The sequence below is a fragment of the Aedes albopictus genome, chromosome 3, assembly GCF_035046485.1.
Source record: "Aedes albopictus strain Foshan chromosome 3, AalbF5, whole genome shotgun sequence".
Lineage (NCBI taxonomy): Eukaryota > Metazoa > Arthropoda > Insecta > Diptera > Culicidae > Aedes > Aedes albopictus.
In genome coordinates, this window is record NC_085138.1 from 98,180,656 (window position 1) to 98,198,562 (window position 17,907).

Consider the following 17,907-nt stretch of genomic DNA (forward strand, 5'->3'; position numbering starts at 1 on the left):
CAAATGCACCATGTACAAAACGCTAATAAGACTGGTGGCCCTCTGCGGAAACGAGACATGGACCATGCTCGAGGAGGACCTGCTAGCACTCGGAATTTTCGAGCGACTCGTGCTAAGGACGATCTTCGGCGGTGTGCAGCAGAACGGTGTGTGGCGGAGAAGGATGAACCAAGAGCTCGCTGCACTTTACGGCGAACCCAGCATCCAGAAGGTGGCCAAAGCCGGAAGGACACGGTGGGCAGGGCATGTAGCAAGAATGCCGGACAACAACCCTGCAAAGCTGGTGTTTGCGACGGATCTGGTTGGTGCAAGAAGGCAAAGAGCGTAGCGAAAAAACGTAGGTGGAACAGATAGAACGTAATCTGGAGAATAAAGGGCTAGATCGAGAATGGAGTGCGTTAAATAAACCGAGTATTGTGACATGCTATTGTTGATTACGCGTTATCTTCAATGTGATGTAATGTAAATAAATGTATGTATGCAATCATTTTGAGATGTTTAACATAACATTACAAAGTATAAACTATGAATTATACGACGTCTATGCTTATGTTCAGAACATCCATAGAACAGTAGACATAAAAATGCCAGCCCAATACTTTTAGAAGAGCAATAGAAACATTGAATGGTTGCATTTTGGATTCGCTGAAAATATGATCTGGCACCTGTTCACCCTCGTTGTATGAGGAATGGATTATATTGTATGCTATATCATAAATAAGCGGTGGAAAATGGGCAAGCAAATCTCTTCCGGCCGGAAGAGTGCTTTTTAGATCGCCCACACTGTCTGAGACTCTAATATAAACCGTCTACTACAAGTTCAGGGCCGTGACGTCGTCTATGTAAGTGTACACATACCTCTGAAGATGTCCATATTTTGCAGCACTCCTCTCGCCTAGCATTAGTGACTAGAACATCTTACGAAAGTTATGGATGAAAAGACTTTCTCCTTTGCATGTGCTTGGATATCTAGAAATGACGACGGAGGGTATGTATGAAGTGAACAAAAATTGACACCAGTATTTCGGAAGCGTATTGCCTTTTTTATGAAATGGTTTCGTTCTGTTAAACGATAAAGATAGGAGGGAGAGACGGTATACCAGGTGCCGAACGTAAAGATCAGCAGATGTGTAAGGCATTCGACATTTGAAGTGGCTTCATGATTTTTCCGTTATCGTTTGGCATCAATCGGATAGGGATGTTCCACAATTATTTTTATTCAGATGTATGCTTGGGTAAACTATAGTGAAAAATATCTTATTTTTTTAATAAAATCTCGTAACGCATTGAAGTATTTGGAAACCTTAAGTTTCTAAAAGGGTCCGACTCGGCGGAAAAAGGACATTTTTTATTACCGTACGGGATTGGGCCGAAGGGTCTCAGATTTTCATGAATCTTTTTCCACAGGCAGGGCTCCTGGATACATGAACAAAAAAAAATTTAGAAAAAATCAGGGTCGCCTATTTTCCCGGAAAACTCAGGTGGAAATTCTTTGTTTTCCCCCTGACACTACTTACTTTGAAAAATCATAACTCAAGAACGAAGCATCATAGAAACAAAGTTTTTTTTTAGAAAATGAAAACAAATTTTCTCAGAAATCAAAAAAAATATATGAGAAGGAAAAAGTTTTCCACAAAATTTTCCACAGTTGAAAAAATTCGTAAAGAAAATCCGGAAAACACAATGCTCGAACTTGTAACAAAATATCAAAAAAAAAAATATTTTTGAGAAGGTTATTCCATAAGCTTTAATCGCTGAAATTTTTGGAATGCACTTTTTTTCGTTTTTGAGTTATAACCAATTTTGTTGAAAAATGTCCAAATGTGTCATATAAGTCTTTTCTTTGAAAAATCATAACTCAAGAACGAAGCATCGTAGAAACATTTTTTTTAGAAAATGAAAGCGAATACAGAAAAGGGTCATTGTCAAAGAAAGTTCTTAGTTAATATCTGTAATAGTGCTCATAGAACACGATGGTACCAATTTCATGTTCACCCCCAAAAACCCAATCGTTCCCACTCAATTGGGACCGATATGAATCCGGAAAATGTTTTTCCACTCAATGAAACACCGAAGCTGGGAAAAGTCAAATAATGTACACACACAGAGCAGAGGAGCTACGAGTCGAAGTTGACTGGGAAGGGAACGGAAAGTTGACCCTCCATCCGTCCACTAAATCCCCCCGATCCCTCCCACGTACATACCCCTACAATGAATGTGACGAAAGTTACATGTCAGGATTGCACAGCGGTTATCCGGTCGGTCGTCCGGTCACACAACCGCCCGGGCCTTCGTGTCGTGTGATATAATATTATCCATTGGGATTTGACAAAATAAATCCTCGATAAATTTGTGTTCTCATCGGCTTGGCTGATACAGTCGGTGTGCCACAGAAAGGAGGTAGTGGGTTGATCTGTGCGCAATGGTCCAAGAAGCAAATTTGCGAGGGAATTTGCGTTGGAAAATTTTCGAATCCCAGAATGGGCCAAGGAAAAGACGGGCTTGGTGGTCTAATGGCTACCGCTTCTGATTCATATGCAAAAGGTCCTGGGTTCAATCCCTGGTCCGTCCATTTCCTTCTACTTTGTATCTTTCTATCCACTTTTTCTATACTCTCCTCTCTATATAAACAACTCATGTATATTCATATGTTCATAGCCATCGCTAGAACCAGAAACGGTTGAAAAAGCCGTTTCCCTTCCTTCCAACATTCACAGCACAGTGCCAATCTATCAGATAACGCCTACAGGTTATGCAATCAAGCGCACTGTGTCGCTTTAACTTCATAGTAATAATTGCACTAATCTATCACTTTACGCCTGGCATCCACGCACCAATGCGTGAGCCCTTTGCCAACCATACCCCACCAACATTCCGACATCCGCATGAGTTTGTGCAGACACAGAGGTATATTCGGTCTGATGTGGATACAAACGATTGCAATCATCACATTGATCTGTAACCTGACGTGGCAGGCTAATCTATACTCTTAAAACTGATTTCTAGACCATTGTGGCAGAGTGACGAACGGGATATGAGCATCGACTACAAATCCACCTCAAGTGGCTAACTTCGGGCAAAATTATTTCTTCAAGTTCATGAACGGTGCTAACAGTCAGTAGGGATAAGCTTTTCGGGAGGAAAAAAGGTTTCGTACTTTCCATTCCGTGTCGTATCAGGAGGGAGAGTGAAAAGCTATTGATATGAATATTTGGGACAGCAATTTCGACCAACCGTAAACATTGAGACGAAATACTCTGAAGGGACCCATTCTTATGAGCTGTGGTGGAATGGTATGTACAAAATGGTTCGTAATTGGCCGATGGATTGTACTAAAATTCAGACCACCCACCCACGAACGGTTGGAATATCTGAACAAAATTAAATTTCTTGAACAACGAATATCCAAACAATGAGTAAAATATTTGTTCCCATCATCACGCTTCGCTAGTAAAGCAGAGAACAAAAAAAATGTTGTGAATGATATTGCAAATTATTTATGACCACAGAACGGATGGATAGCATGAGGCGCGCTCCGTTACATGTTCCGTAGAATTGCATCTGTCAGGCTGTCCTCTTCGTGCCCAACATGTCTGACTTTCTTCCGGTATGAAATGTATGGTGTATGGTGGCGGCAATACAACAACGCCTGGGAAAAAGTATGACGGGTATCCATTCTTGACAGTTTTTATTTCAGATCTTTTTTTTTCGTTTGTCGTTGTTTTTTGCTTTCAGCCATTAAAATGGTCGGAATGGTGTCGGTTACGTGCCTATAGTGATGTAGCGTTTCGTGCGATGCAACGAATAATAGTTTTTGGACGCTGAGATAAGATTCGTTGGTGATGGTCTATATTTGCGATTTCCATAGTATAGTCGTCATGGGTAGAGCAATGGTGGTATTATAATCAGCTAATGTGGTTCATAACATTAAAGCCTGTAATCAACATCTCAAAGCTTTCTATCTAAAGTTATCGAGATCCATAGGAAATCATAAGACTACCAATTTTATTATAAGTTTGTAGATTGTTTCAACAATCATCAAAGTTTATCTTGTACCGACTTTTCAAACCCTCTAAGCAGAATACCCTCTTCGAATGAGTGTATCAGTTTTGTACCTTTTAATTCCGCCCAATTTTGCTTATCCTTTGACAAATGCGCGTATTTCGACTATCACTTGTTAATTCTCCTCAGTGTCAGTTATCCACTAATCCAGTAATTCATTAGGATGGTTAAGGTTTTGAAGCACAGAGGACCAAGGGCTGAAAGTCTCTATAATAAAGACAAATCAATCAATCAAATCAAGCACAGAGGAACATACAGGGGATAAACAAAATGATCGGGACAGGCAAAATTTTCCCTTCTCAACAAATATTGAAATAGTTGTAACTTTTCGAAAAGTGCATCAAATATTCTCAAATTTTTACAGTAAGTGGATCAACTAGTTTCGTATCAGTGGGCAACATTTGGAAAAGATCGAGCTATTCTGCACGAAGTTATGAAGATTCTGGAAAAAGATATAGTTATCCGATAGCCAACTTTGAGCTGTTACATCTCCGGATTCTATGAACCGAATGCAATGAAATTTTGACCATTTATGACTTATATAATGAGCTTTGAAAAGCTTTTGACTAAAATTAAAATTCTTAACACGGAAGAAAATTTTAACGATTAGATTATTTTTCTAATAAAATATCAAATTTTCCTTAATTTCAACATCGTTTCAAAATTCAAGATGCTAATTATAGTTCATTTATATTCTCTCCAATTGTCTTGAATATAAATATGTTTTGAAGGAAAGTAACAACAAAGCCGAAAATAAATTGAAAAAGAAATGGGATGCATATTAAAAATAGACCAATTTACTAAAACATCATAAAATAAATGAAATCGCTATAACTTTTTCTCTTGTTAATAAATTCAAGTTAAGTCAAACGTTTTTCAGAGCTCATTATATAAGTCGTAAATGGTAAAAATTCCATTGCATTCGGTTCATTGAATCCGGAGATATAACAGCTCAAAGTTGGCTATCGGATAAATATATCTTTTTCTAGAATCTTTATAACATCGTGCAGAATAGCCTGATCTTTTTCAAATTTTGTCCACTGATATATAGCTAGTTGATCCACTTACAGAAAAATTTGAGAATATTTGATGCACTTCTCGAAAAGTTACAGCTGTTTGAATATTTTTTGAGAAGGGAAAATTTTGCTTGTCCCGATCATTTTGTCTATCCCCTGTATGTTTTCACCTTTTGAACTCTTGTTTTAATAAATACATTTTTTGTTAATTCTAAACACTCCAAAGAATGAAATTTGAGCTGCACCAACGCTTGGATACCTCAGCATAAAAAGTGATGTCTTCCACTATTCCACAAGACTATCATCACTCTACTATCACGCTTACGGGTATAATTTTACCCTACTGAACGGATTCTCATGCAATGCAATGTTAAACATCACCACGCAACCACAAGTGAAGCGATGACTGGTGAAATTAAGATCAACATGTAAAAAGGACTGAACAATCATTTGAATCTTTTGCTTCTCTCATTCTTACGATTAGATGGAACAACTCACTTAAAATATATTACTGGCCTCAGTAATTGCCGAGAATCCAACAATCAAAATGTTGGTAATGGTCAATACTGAATTTCAGTAAAAATCGATTTCTAAATTTAAGTGTGTACGACTAGAGGGTTTACAGGACAAGCTGACCCGCCCTTCTCGACTGTTGGTCCACAAATGTACCTATCATTTGCACCAGATTGTTCCACACTGCAATATCTTAACGCTGCAAACGCTAGCAGCCTTCCCGGATAATGCCGCAAGCCATTAATTACTGCCTTAACGGCTAACAGTCCCACAACCTACATATGAGACGTTTGTACATTGTTTGTATGATACCTACTTCTACACCCTGGTCTACTGAATATGCTTATGAAAATATAAGTTACGGCAAAACATTCCTAAATTGGAAAAAGTATCCTTCGGAAAAGTATAACGAGTCTCCATCGCCGCATTAAACGCAAATTGATGTCGGTCAGGAAAGAAACCCGGCAATTGTGTCAGTGCCATTGAATTGTAGTCCCATCAGCCCTATAAATCAATAACCACCAATTTGGGAGATAATCTAGTGAGGACAAATTGTGTGGCTGGCTGTCGTCGATCCTTTATTATGTTCATCGATAAAACCGACAAAGGCTGCCCTCGAGACGGGTTGACACACCGTGACGGCCAATTCGGCAATTCATCGTCGCCCTTTTGACCGTATGAGATCATCAATAATGCATCCTATTACTAGTACCCATGTGCCATTATGTTCGTCAAGATACAGTACTTTTACCAAAAGTGTTTATGTTTTGTTCCTTCTATCTCGACAATTTTTGACCGATTTAGTTTAGTCTAGTCTAGTCTAGTCTATTCTACACATACACACTCATCACTTGAAAGAATCCTGGAAAATAATAGAATTGACTACTTCTATCATTTTTCTTGTCATCATTTTTCTATCAATGCTTGCAGTGAATCAGTGATGCATTACAAGTATTGAACCGGCTAGACTTACTGTGCAGCATTATTGAACATTAAGTAAAAGTCATAGAACGAGGACATCTCGTATCAATTGCTCCGTATAGTATGTGATATAAAAGTAAAGCAAAAACGTTGGGAGTGACGTTGCTAAGGAAATTAATTTCACTCTGTTGAAGTGGAAGCTTCGGAATGAATGCGACACGGATAAGTTTCGGGAGCAACTTTATTACGACCACATTGGTCGGAGTCTTGTAAAGAACTGACAGTTAGGAAAATAAAACAACTATGTTTGTCAAGGGTGTAATTAACCCCTCGGGGCCAGGCCCGGATTTAAGGGGGGGGCAAAGGGGGCAAGTGCCCCGGGCCCCCCGATGAAGGGGGCCCCCCAAGAATCCGAAATACTATTTATATTTTTCAACGAAATCATATGAAATTCACGTGAATATTCAGCATGACCATACTAAGGGTGACGCGTTCAATTCCCGATCGTTCCAAGAACTTTTCGTAAAGGAAATTCCTTGACTTCCTTAGGAAAAGAGTGTCTTCGTGTCTGCCACACGGTATGGACATACGAAATGGTCATTGACAAAGGAAACTCTTTGTTAATAACAGTTCCACAGTTGCTGTGGAACTCCTCATAAAACACTAAGGTAAGAAGAAGTGTCCCAGTGAGGACGTCACACTAAAAAAAGAACTTATAATAGGGTTCATAAAGGTATCTAAACTATGTTTGGCCATTTATCTGGATTTTCTCTTAGGAATAATTCGAAATCAAAAGTTTCATAATTTTTGGTGCAGTATTTGAAAATATGCGATTTTCTCTAAAAACCCTTGAAAGTTCTTATCGAGTGGAAACACTTTTCCGTGACTTCAAGTTACTACAAAAAGTGTCTCTAAGCAGAGTGCAAGAAAGATTAAGCTTTTGAGTAATTGTACATAAATATAAATTTCAATAGTTTCACAAATTTATCTATTATTTCACAATGATTATACAATTATACATACGTTTGTTGATTATGATTATATTTTGGAAACAAATGTCTTATACTTATTTGCATCAGTTCGCTGCTATCATGAAAAAGAGAACCCGGGTAGAAGAGAATTGCAAAATAATGGCAAGTTTTGTCATTAAAACAGAATTACTGAATTACAAAATTAACTTTTGGTTTGTTTGAAATAAGTGACAAAAGGGCAAAAATAATAACTGACATTGTTCGATGAAATATATAGTGAATGTCAAATTTTGACATTACAATGACAAACAAAGAACAAAAAAAAATTAAGACTGGGAATTGCAAAATAAACCATTCTTAAGTTATTGAGAACAGAACAATAACACAATAAGTTATTCTCTTTGCAAACAAAACAAGTGTAAATGTTGTTATTTATTGCAAGTTTTCGGATGGGAAGTAATTGCAAACAAATGGCAAATATTTTCATTAAAATAATCAAATTTCAAGTTTTGTCATTATTTTAATAATAAGTGCCAAAACGGCGATGTTTCATTTAAGTCGTAAAAGACATTCAGCAATTGCAAAATTAGTTATGATAGCAAGATCAGACATTCACTAGTTATTCTACTAAATTTTAAATCATTTAATAAATGGCAAGCAAATGGCATATTTTGATATTGTTTCATACACTTTACCGGGACCGTTGGCGAAAGATCTTCGGATAGGCACTCAAACTCGCGACGCAGAACTTGGGTCGAAAACAACTGTATATTAAAAGCACTTTTACTGAAACAACGAATTTATTGCTCGACCGTTTTATTGATGTAGAGCGAGTGCGACGCGTTTCGCTTCTACGAGTGGTTGGAATTAGACTAAACTGCCTCTCGTATTCTCTGCGATACGATGAGGTCAGTGGTGAATATGACACCGATTGATACCGATCAGTAGCTATCGATCGGACTACCTGTGCTATCTACATCTATCTGCTGATAGAGATGGGGCAGTTACTAATGGGAAGAAATGGGACGAACTGATCTGCGTTTGTGGAACATGTGTCTGCGTTGCCAGACGGACCGACCTTCAAGGGTCTAAACATGCCGGCCGCCTTGAAATCACTAGGATTTCAACCTATCTAACTAATTCAAATTTTGGTTGCTACTGTAATTTAGAATTCTAGCTATTTCTGCCTACATACTACGGTTTCTGTCACACTCATTTCAAGATTTCATTGCTATACTATCACTGGTTCGGTGTAAACAAAACTTCGGGAAACTGCTGGTCCGTTGCTGCTGCTGCTGCTGTGGTGACTGGTGACCTTGACCGATTTAGGTACAGCTGTACTGGAGACGAACTGCATCTTCTGCTTCGGTGACGGTGGGCTTGCCGTCCGGAAATGGTGAAAAAATTCCAATCGGATACGGACGAAAACTGGGATATGGATTCCTGCTGGCCTTGGTCATCTTCGATTCGCCAGATGGAGCTGGGTGGGTTCAACGTTGGGGGCGGTGTCCTGGTATCTCTCGACGGGCCTCTGCCGCCGATGGGTGCAGGCCTCCTGGCCTGAACTGGTGCACGATTCTACAAAACATGGGGAGCTTTTTACGAGGAAATGAACAATTTCGAAACAACTTGCCTGGAGCGGAGGCCCTTGCGTCCGGGCCTCCGCGGGTGCCCCTGGCACCGCGGTGATGCTACGGAGTAGTAGCGATTGGTTTGGTGGTCGCATGCTATGGACGTCTATAGTGCTGATCCTGGATTGACGTTGGCCTTCAGTGCGAGTGATCAATTCGCTTGATGACCGGTCGGGTAGGACCAACGGAACGAGCGAAGGGCCCTTCGCTCTCGGGATGACATTCGATGACGACCTTGATGAGGTGATGAGGAAGACCTTGTGAATTGGGAAAGCAGACCGTGCACCAAAACCTTGGACAGAACATGTGTGACGACACAGGACTAGAGTGTCCATTTCCCGGCCAATTTTCGTGTCCCGGGATTCGGGACAAAATACTTAGCTAATCCCGGGAAATCCCGGGATCCCGGGATTTTTTTTAAATTTCAATGAAACCCAGAAAATTGATTTGTTTAGCTTTTGTGCAGTTGAAATATTCATTTTTTAAGTTATGGTTATTTCTGTATCCATCACAAGAAGTATTATAAAATGTCTATACAATGTACTGCACTACTACTTGATGTACAAATATTTATCAATAACGAAATATATATAAAAGTATCAACGTTATGTTCGCCAAGAACAGTCTGATTTCAACTATTTAGTAGTCAATTTATTGCAAGTAATTTTCTACCGATATCAAATAGTTTAAGAGAAATCGCACTTCAATATAACTTTAGAGTACCTAGTGAACTCTTAGTTTCCGAATATTTCAATACAAAAGGTTGGACTCTTTTTGCAATTGCGGTTTTCCATAATTTTAAAACTTTTGTACTTGTTATTGAGATTCATTAATTCACTTCTGAAAAATTCAAATTATTTACATAATACAGTAAAAGTTTGGTCTCAGATTTCCAAAATTACAATGTAATATGGTATGTGGGCTATGTCCAGTTTGTTCTTGCTGCTACTGAATAAACCAATAAATAGAAAAAGATGAATGAAAAGCATAACATGATACCAAGTTTATCATGAATGATTGATTTTTTTTTTCAAGTATGGCCAGATAAAGTTTTTGCCTTGATATTTTTCAGCTTTATCTACATATTGTCTTCATCCCGGGATTCCCGGGATTGTCGGGATTTCTGAAATGATATCCCGGGATTCGGGAAATCCCGAAATCACTCAAATCCCGGGAATTCTTGTCCCGGGATGTCCCGGGAAGGACACTCTACACAGGACAAGCTTCATGCGGAACGGACGAATGACGGTTTGGAAAACGGATGAACTTCTGACGACTTCTAGGTGATGACCGGCCCGTCCCGTTGGCCGGGACGCGGGTGTAGCTATGGGGGATAAACATTCCTTGAGCTTTTTGAATTGAATTATAAAACAATTACTTAACTGGACTGCGGAGGACCGCCATTTGGGGCCCTCCGCGGTGCCGAAGCACCTCGTTGGAAAAACTATTGCTCTTCTGATGGGGACTCCTGGTCGTTGTCCCGGATAGGCAGGATGCAAATCTTTGAAATTCCCCTTTTGAAGACACCGTCCTGGGTACGGACGCTCACCACGCGGACGTTTCCGTCCTGACTCGGGAAAATCTCGGTGACTCTCCCTAGCCGCCACTTCTGGGGTGGCAGGTTGTCCTCTTTGATGAAAACCATGGTTCCGACATGAATGTTGTCCCGCTTTCGAGACCATCTCGTTCTATTGTGCAGATCGGAGAGATACTGCGTCTTCCATTTTCTCCACAGTTGCTGAACGAAGTCTTGGGTACGCTGCCAATGGGAGAGCCGGTTTTCAGGAACCTCTTGCAGGTCCGGCTCTGGAACCGCCGTGAGCGGTCGACCTACCAGGAAATGACCTGGAGTGAGCGCAGAGAAATCGTTCGGATCATTGCTCAGTGGAGTCAATGGCCTAGAGTTAAGGATTGCTGCAACCTGGTGAACCACGGTGTGGAACTCGTCGTAGGTCAACACTCGGTCTCCGATAGTCTTCCGAAAGTGCCCTTTAAAGGATTTTACGGCCGCCTCCCAAAGTCCGCCGAAATTGGGGGTGCGCGGCGGAATGAACTTGAACTCAATTCCATCTTCTAGTGCCGCATTCACCATCGCATGTTGGACTTGTTGGTCGTTCAGCAGCTGACGGAGTGCTTCGAGCTCCTTGTTTGCTCCAACGAAATTGGTTGCGTTGTCACACATGACCAATCGTGGCTTGCCGCGAATGGCAACAAACCGTTTAAACGACGCCAGGAAAGCTTGGGTTGACAGGTCTGCTACAATCTCCAAGTGTACGGCCTTGGTGGCCAGACAAACGAAAATGCATACAAAGGATTTTATCGGTGCACTTTTCCGGCCGGGGTATCGGATGTAGAACGGTCCGCAGAGATCGATTCCGACTCTCAGAAAAACTGATCCAGGTGTGACCCGGACGGAGGGTAAATCGGCCATCAGCTGTTCATGGACCTTGGGCTTGTTCCGGAAGCACGACACGCATCGGTGGACAGTCCAACGTGCGACATCGCGGGCTCGTAGTGGCCAGAACTTCTCCCTGGCGGAGCTAATCAAAAGTTGCTGTCCGGCGTGAAAAAGCTTACGGTGGTAATGCTCCATTATCAATTTCGTCAGTGGATGTTGGTGATGGAGAATCAACGGATGCTTTCGGCCTTCCGGTATGGGAGCATTCTGCAACCGGCCGCCGACACGAAGTACGCCCTCCATCAGACTGGGATTTGCTGCGATAAGTTTCGATGATGGACTGATTTGTTGGTTCTTGGATAATGCCGCTATTTCTGCCGGGAAGGTTTCCGACTGTGCCAACTGCACCAACTGCAATTCCGATTCGTTAAGCTCTTTCGTAGATAGATTTCCGCTTCGTTTGCAGGATCGATTTCTTGAAACTGCGTTGTGCCGGAATCGACGGATCCAGGCAACGATGCGAACGAGCGCCGAAAATGACGATCGTAGCGAAAAAATGGGATTGGGTGGTTTAATTTGAACGGGAACTGATGTTGAAGGTCTTTCCTCCAAGAGCGCACTGTCCAACTCCGATTGAACAGTAGCTGACTTTGGCCAAGTAGACTGATCTTGGCGCAACCATAAAGGACCTTCAAACCATAGAGTCTGATACGCTAGCTGGGCTGGTGTCATTCCTCGGGAAACTATATCTGCCGGGTTTTCAGCGCCGGCGACATGGTTCCATATTCCAGACTTGGTGATATGCTGGATTTCTGAAACCCGGTTGGCAACAAAGATTTGCCAACGCGACGGCAGCGAGGATAACCAGCACTTGACTATCATGGAATCTGTCCAGAAGTAAGCCTTGGCGGGAATCTGGACACTCGTGCAGAACTTTTCGTAGAGGTGGCTAAGAAGTAACGCTGATGATAGTTCCAGCCGCGGAATCGACTGCTTTTTCTTCTTGCGAGAGAGGTCTTCCAATGGTGCCACACGAGACTTCGAAGTTATCAGTCGAACGGTGACCGATCCGTCGGTGGTTTCACACCGCAAATACAAACAAGCACCATATGCTGCTACTGATGCGTCGCAGAAGCCGTGTAGTTCTACGGATGCTAACTTGCTATTGAAGCCTATCCACCTCGGTACAGCAAGAGACTCCATCGCGCTGGCGTTCCAACGAAACTCGTTCCAAAAGGCTTGGCAGGAATCTGGCAACGGCTCGTCCCAATCCGACTTCTCCTTCCAGAGTTGCTGAAGGAAAATCTTAGCTTGAACTGTGACCGGACCGATGAGTCCGAGGGGGTCGAAGATACGAGCGGTATCGGAGAGAATGACACGCTTGGTGATTACTGGTTCTGCGCTCCAGCGTGGAACGGCAAACTTGAAGCTGTCCCTTGAAGGTTCCCAGATGAGTCCAAGGGTTTTGACAACGGATGTAGACGAATCGAGTTCTAGGGTTGTTCGATCGTCTCGAAGCTCTGATGGAATCGTCGACAGTAGTTCGGGATTGTTCGAGCTCCACTTGCGCAAGTTGAAGCCTGCTGAATTCGTCAGGGAAATCAGCTCCGATGCAAGTGTTTTTCCCTCTTCTATACTGTCCGTACCGGTTAGCAAGTCGTCCACATAGAAATCTTTACGGACAACCTTTGCAGCTACCGGGTGTAAAGCTTCTCCTTCTGTGCCTAGTCGTTGGAGACATTTGGTTGCCAGATAGGGCGCTGATGCGGTTCCGTAGGTGACTGTGGTCAATTCGTAGGTCCTGACAGGCTGATCAGGCGAATCCCTCCACAAAATCCGTTGAAGTGGCTGATCGTCTTCCGCAACCTTGACCATGCGGTACATCTTGGCAATGTCCGCTACCAGTACGAATTCCCACGATCGAAAGCGCAAAATGATGGAGAATAAGTCATCCTGAACGACTGGTCCTACCATTAGTCCATCGTTCAACGATATGCCGGACGAGGAACGACAAGAACCGTCGAACACAACTCTCAATTTGGTGGTCGTGCTTTCAGGTTTGAGTACGGCGTGATGCGGAAGATAATATGCCAACTTGTCTTCTCCACCATCGACCTCACGCATGTGATTCATGGACAGGTATTCCTGGACGAAGTCGACGTAGAGTGCCTTCAACTGGTCGTTCGTTGCAAATCGTCGCTCCATTCCGTGAAGTCTTTTTAGTGCGGTGGTCCTAGAGTCTCTCAACTGGTTGATCACGTGCTCCTTCTTGGGAAGAGTGACGACAAAACTTCCTTCACTGTCTCGAACAGTCGTCTTCTCAAATATGTCTTCACATACAGCTTCTTCAACCGACAACGTACTCGAACTATTGCAGGACTCCAGTTCCCAAAACTTGGCCATGAGTTCTCGCAGCTCGAGTGTGGAACAGGAATGAGTGACTGTTGTAGGAACTTCGACGACATTCCCAGGAACTCGTCCTGAGACAACCCATCCGAACACGGTACCTTGCAGCGTCGGTCCATCGTCGGATAGTTTCAGCTTGTCCTCGAGGAGCAAATCGTAATAGTACTCCGCGCCCAATATGATGTCGATCGGACCGGGCTTGTGGAAGTTCGGATCCGCCAAAATCATTCCACTCGGAATGGCCAATTCGTGGACATTTACTGGATTGATCGGCAATTCCGAAGTGAGTTTTGGAAGCACGTGAAGCTGGATCGTTTCGGAATACGAGGAGATGCTGGAGGATCGTGGAGATATCGTAGCCTCGACCTTCTTCGTAGATTGCACTACTGAACCTCCAATCCCAGCTACTGATAGATAGCTGGACGTTTCAGCTAGTCTCAGCTTTTGAGAGAGCTTCGTGGTAACGAAGCAGTACTCCGAGCAAGAATCCAGAAGAACTCTGGCTAACTGGGTATTTCCATATCTGTCCGACACACGAACGAGCGCTGTCGACAGCAAGACTTGACGTGTAGAGGTGTGTATAGTGGCGGGTAGGGAATTGCTTGGAAGTGTGGGATCTGTGGTGGTTGGTGGTGGTGGTGTTTGCGTAAGCGAACTTGTGTTTGCAATGGGGAACGAGCTAGTACTAGGACCAGCTGCCTGAGTGTGAGTTGGTTGGTTCTGGGCTTGTGGCTGTGTTTGCTGTGTGTTTGTCACCTGTGATCGATTCTGAACTTGTGGGCCGGAGGAGTCATTCTGCGGCGTTGATGCAGCAGACCTTCCACCGTTGAAGCCTCCGGAATGGAGGAGCGAATGATGCTTCTTCTGGCAATGTCGACACACGCCAGCGGTACACGCTCGAACCAGGTGCGATGGAGACAGGCAATTCAGACACAAACCACACCGTTTCACTTTGTCATAACGCTCGGGAATCTTCATTTTGATGAACCTTTGGCATTTGAACGCTGAATGCATTTCTTCGGAGCAAAATGGGCACCGGCTAGACGCTGGCGCAGATGTTTGAGCATGGCTTACGGTGAACTTGGGCTTCCTCACTTCCATTTGGGCTGACTTCGCTGGGGCTATCGATTGGAGAATGGCACAGTGTTTCCGTAGAAACTCCATCAGCTGATCGTACGTTGGAACCTGCGTGGAGGCGTGATGGGTTTCCCAGTTTCGTAGAGTGGCTGCGTCCAGTCTAGAACACACCATGTGGACAAGAATCGTGCTCCACTTCGACGTGTCCTCGCCAATTTTGTCCAGCATCTGGAGATTGCGGTCGTACTCGCTGATCAAATGGCAGAGGGAGTCGTAGTTCTCTCGCTTTAATGGTTCCACTGCAAATAGGGCATCGATATGGGCTTTGACGATGAGTTTTTTATTCTCATACCGCTTTTGCAGCTGTTCCCAGGCGATGATGTAGTTTGCAGCGGTAATCTCAATCATCCCTATCTCCCGAAGCGCTTCGCCTTCAAGCGACGACCTGAGATATGTGAATTTATCGATGTCAGTGAGCTGCTGATTTCGGTGGATTAGGCTCCTGAACATGTCCCGAAACGTCACCCAATCTCGGATTTTACCGCCAAAACTAGGTAGACGAATCTCAGGCAATTTTACCGTGGATAGAGCTGTTGGGCCTTGGATTGACGCCACGGATGGGCCAGAGGATGATCCGGAAACTAGGTTGGCTCGCAGACGTTGCAGGGACGACTTCAACTCGCAGTATGTATCCTCAGCCTGCTGAATGATCGAACTGTGTTCTAACTGCCGCTTTTCGATGAGTGCTTCTAACTGATCATGCAAGTCCGCCGGGTCGGCTTTCGACTCCATCAACTCCCGTTCATCAGCTTCCTCGGTGAGCACCTCAATCTTCCTCCGGAGTACGTACAACTTTTGCATCGCTTCCTCCAAAATTTCCAGCCTTGTCTCGACTTGCACTTCATGCTTCTCCCGCTTGAATTTACCGATGAACTGCCGTATGCCTTCAAACGTACTCCTAACTTGGCGCTGCTGAGACTTCAACTCCTTCAGATCACTCGACATTTTTAAAGCACTCTCGAACCACTTCAAATAGTATCTTAATCACACTGTATTGTCCATAAAAGTTCGCAAACTATCACCTTTTTGAACCACAGTGCACACACCGGGATCTACTGTTCAGTTCATTGCACTAGCACTTGCACTTTCAATCACTCCGCGCTTCGCGACTCTACTCGACGACCCACAAATTGACTGGAGACAGAACGACCAAATTTGACTGCAAGCGAGGGGAACCAACCAGGTGAAACAACGAGCCGAAAAATAGCCAGCAGAACCGAAGACCAACCGTCAATAGCAACTCAGGGAACACAAATTCGCATGCAAATAAAAGATCAAATTTGAACCACCATTTTATTGAGAATCCCACAACTTCTTTCGGTGCGCCCTACATGCATGGCGCCACCACAAATAACATGCAATTTACTTCCCTTGCCGATCCAGGGTCCTAGACGAATACTCGTTGTTTATCCGCTCGCTCCTACGCTTCCGTCGAGCGGACGTCCGTCGTCGTCGTACACCGCCGCCTCCAATTAACTGCACGTGCGCCGCGTCCAATGATAATCTGGAACCGTTGTTGTAGCAGCATCCACTATTCTTCGCTCAGTTGAGCCACATCACGATGGCGGATCTTCTATCAACGCCGGGGCACTATTGTTCAACAGCCGGTTCACTGACCGGCGGGTCCGCAGTTCGCGGGAAAGCACTATGCAACTATGTGCACTATGTCCAGTATCAATCGTCCAACGGTCATCCGGCTCGAAGGACCAAAATGTTTCATACACTTTACCGGGACCGTTGGCGAAAGATCTTCGGATAGGCACTCAAACTCGCGACGCAGAACTTGGGTCGAAAACAACTGTATATTAAAAGCACTTTTACTGAAACAACGAATTTATTGCTCGACCGTTTTATTGATGTAGAGCGAGTGCGACGCGTTTCGCTTCTACGAGTGGTTGGAATTAGACTAAACTGCCTCTCGTATTCTCTGCGATACGATGAGGTCAGTGGTGAATATGACACCGATTGATACCGATCAGTAGCTATCGATCGGACTACCTGTGCTATCTACATCTATCTGCTGATAGAGATGGGGCAGTTACTAATGGGAAGAAATGGGACGAACTGATCTGCGTTTGTGGAACATGTGTCTGCGTTGCCAGACGGACCGACCTTCAAGGGTCTAAACAGATATGATATCATATTTTGCTATTTACATGTTATTCTATGCCCTTCATGAAGAACTCATGAATGTCAAAATAAGTTGTGATAATAAAATTTGTTATTATTTTGTTTTTGGTTTGCCATTCGCCTCTACCCGGGAAGATGATGAATTCTGGAGATGTTTGGGAGTTGAGGCTAGTTTTGAAAACCGAGTGTCCTGGAAACTGTAACTTTCCATATCGTTATGTTTGGTTTTACTGAAGATATTAAGATTTATTACTACAGTTGTTCCCAAGAGACTAACCTTTATATAATCTGAATTTTGAAATACCCGTCGATCCCGTGCAATCTCAAATAAAGTTGCTGCATGTTTTAGTAGATTTTTAACTGAACGCTAAATTCTTAGACTTGTATAAATGTTTTCAATTTGGATGAAAGTTTAAAATATATGTACTATCTGAACGAGATGTCATTTACGCTAGCATTTGAATCAAACATCAAATTAAATGTTCGAATAATTTTCTATTCGTCGGAGTTTTGGAGAAGTTCAGAAATCAGGAGCTTTCAATATTAGGTCCAAAATAATACATAAGATTAAGAAAAAAAAACGTAATTGTATGGTTCATTTTTTTCGAAATTTTGATTCTGGGCCCACTTTTTAGGGTTTGCCCCGGCCCCCCCGAGGCCTAAATCCGGCACTGCTCGGGGCAGGGACGATTTCCTACTATGTCAACACATTCCAACTATAG

General features: G+C 43.2%; 1 protein-coding gene across 1 annotated transcript; it reads right to left on the bottom strand.

Annotated features, from left to right (window-relative positions):
* Nucleotides 1-10,558: 10,558 nt before the first annotated feature.
* Nucleotides 10,559-16,000, bottom strand: LOC134290294 (uncharacterized). The gene has a single exon (XM_062857395.1). The coding sequence runs from the start codon at nt 15,998-16,000 to the stop codon at nt 10,559-10,561; it is 5,442 nt and encodes a 1,813-aa protein (XP_062713379.1).
* Nucleotides 16,001-17,907: the final 1,907 nt, after the last annotated feature.

Bases quoted from the DNA above. Each gene is read 5' to 3' on its own strand.
- LOC134290294 (XM_062857395.1), bottom strand. From the start codon at position 16,000: ATGTCGAGTGATCTGAAGGAGTTGAAGTCTCAGCAGCGCCAAGTTAGG.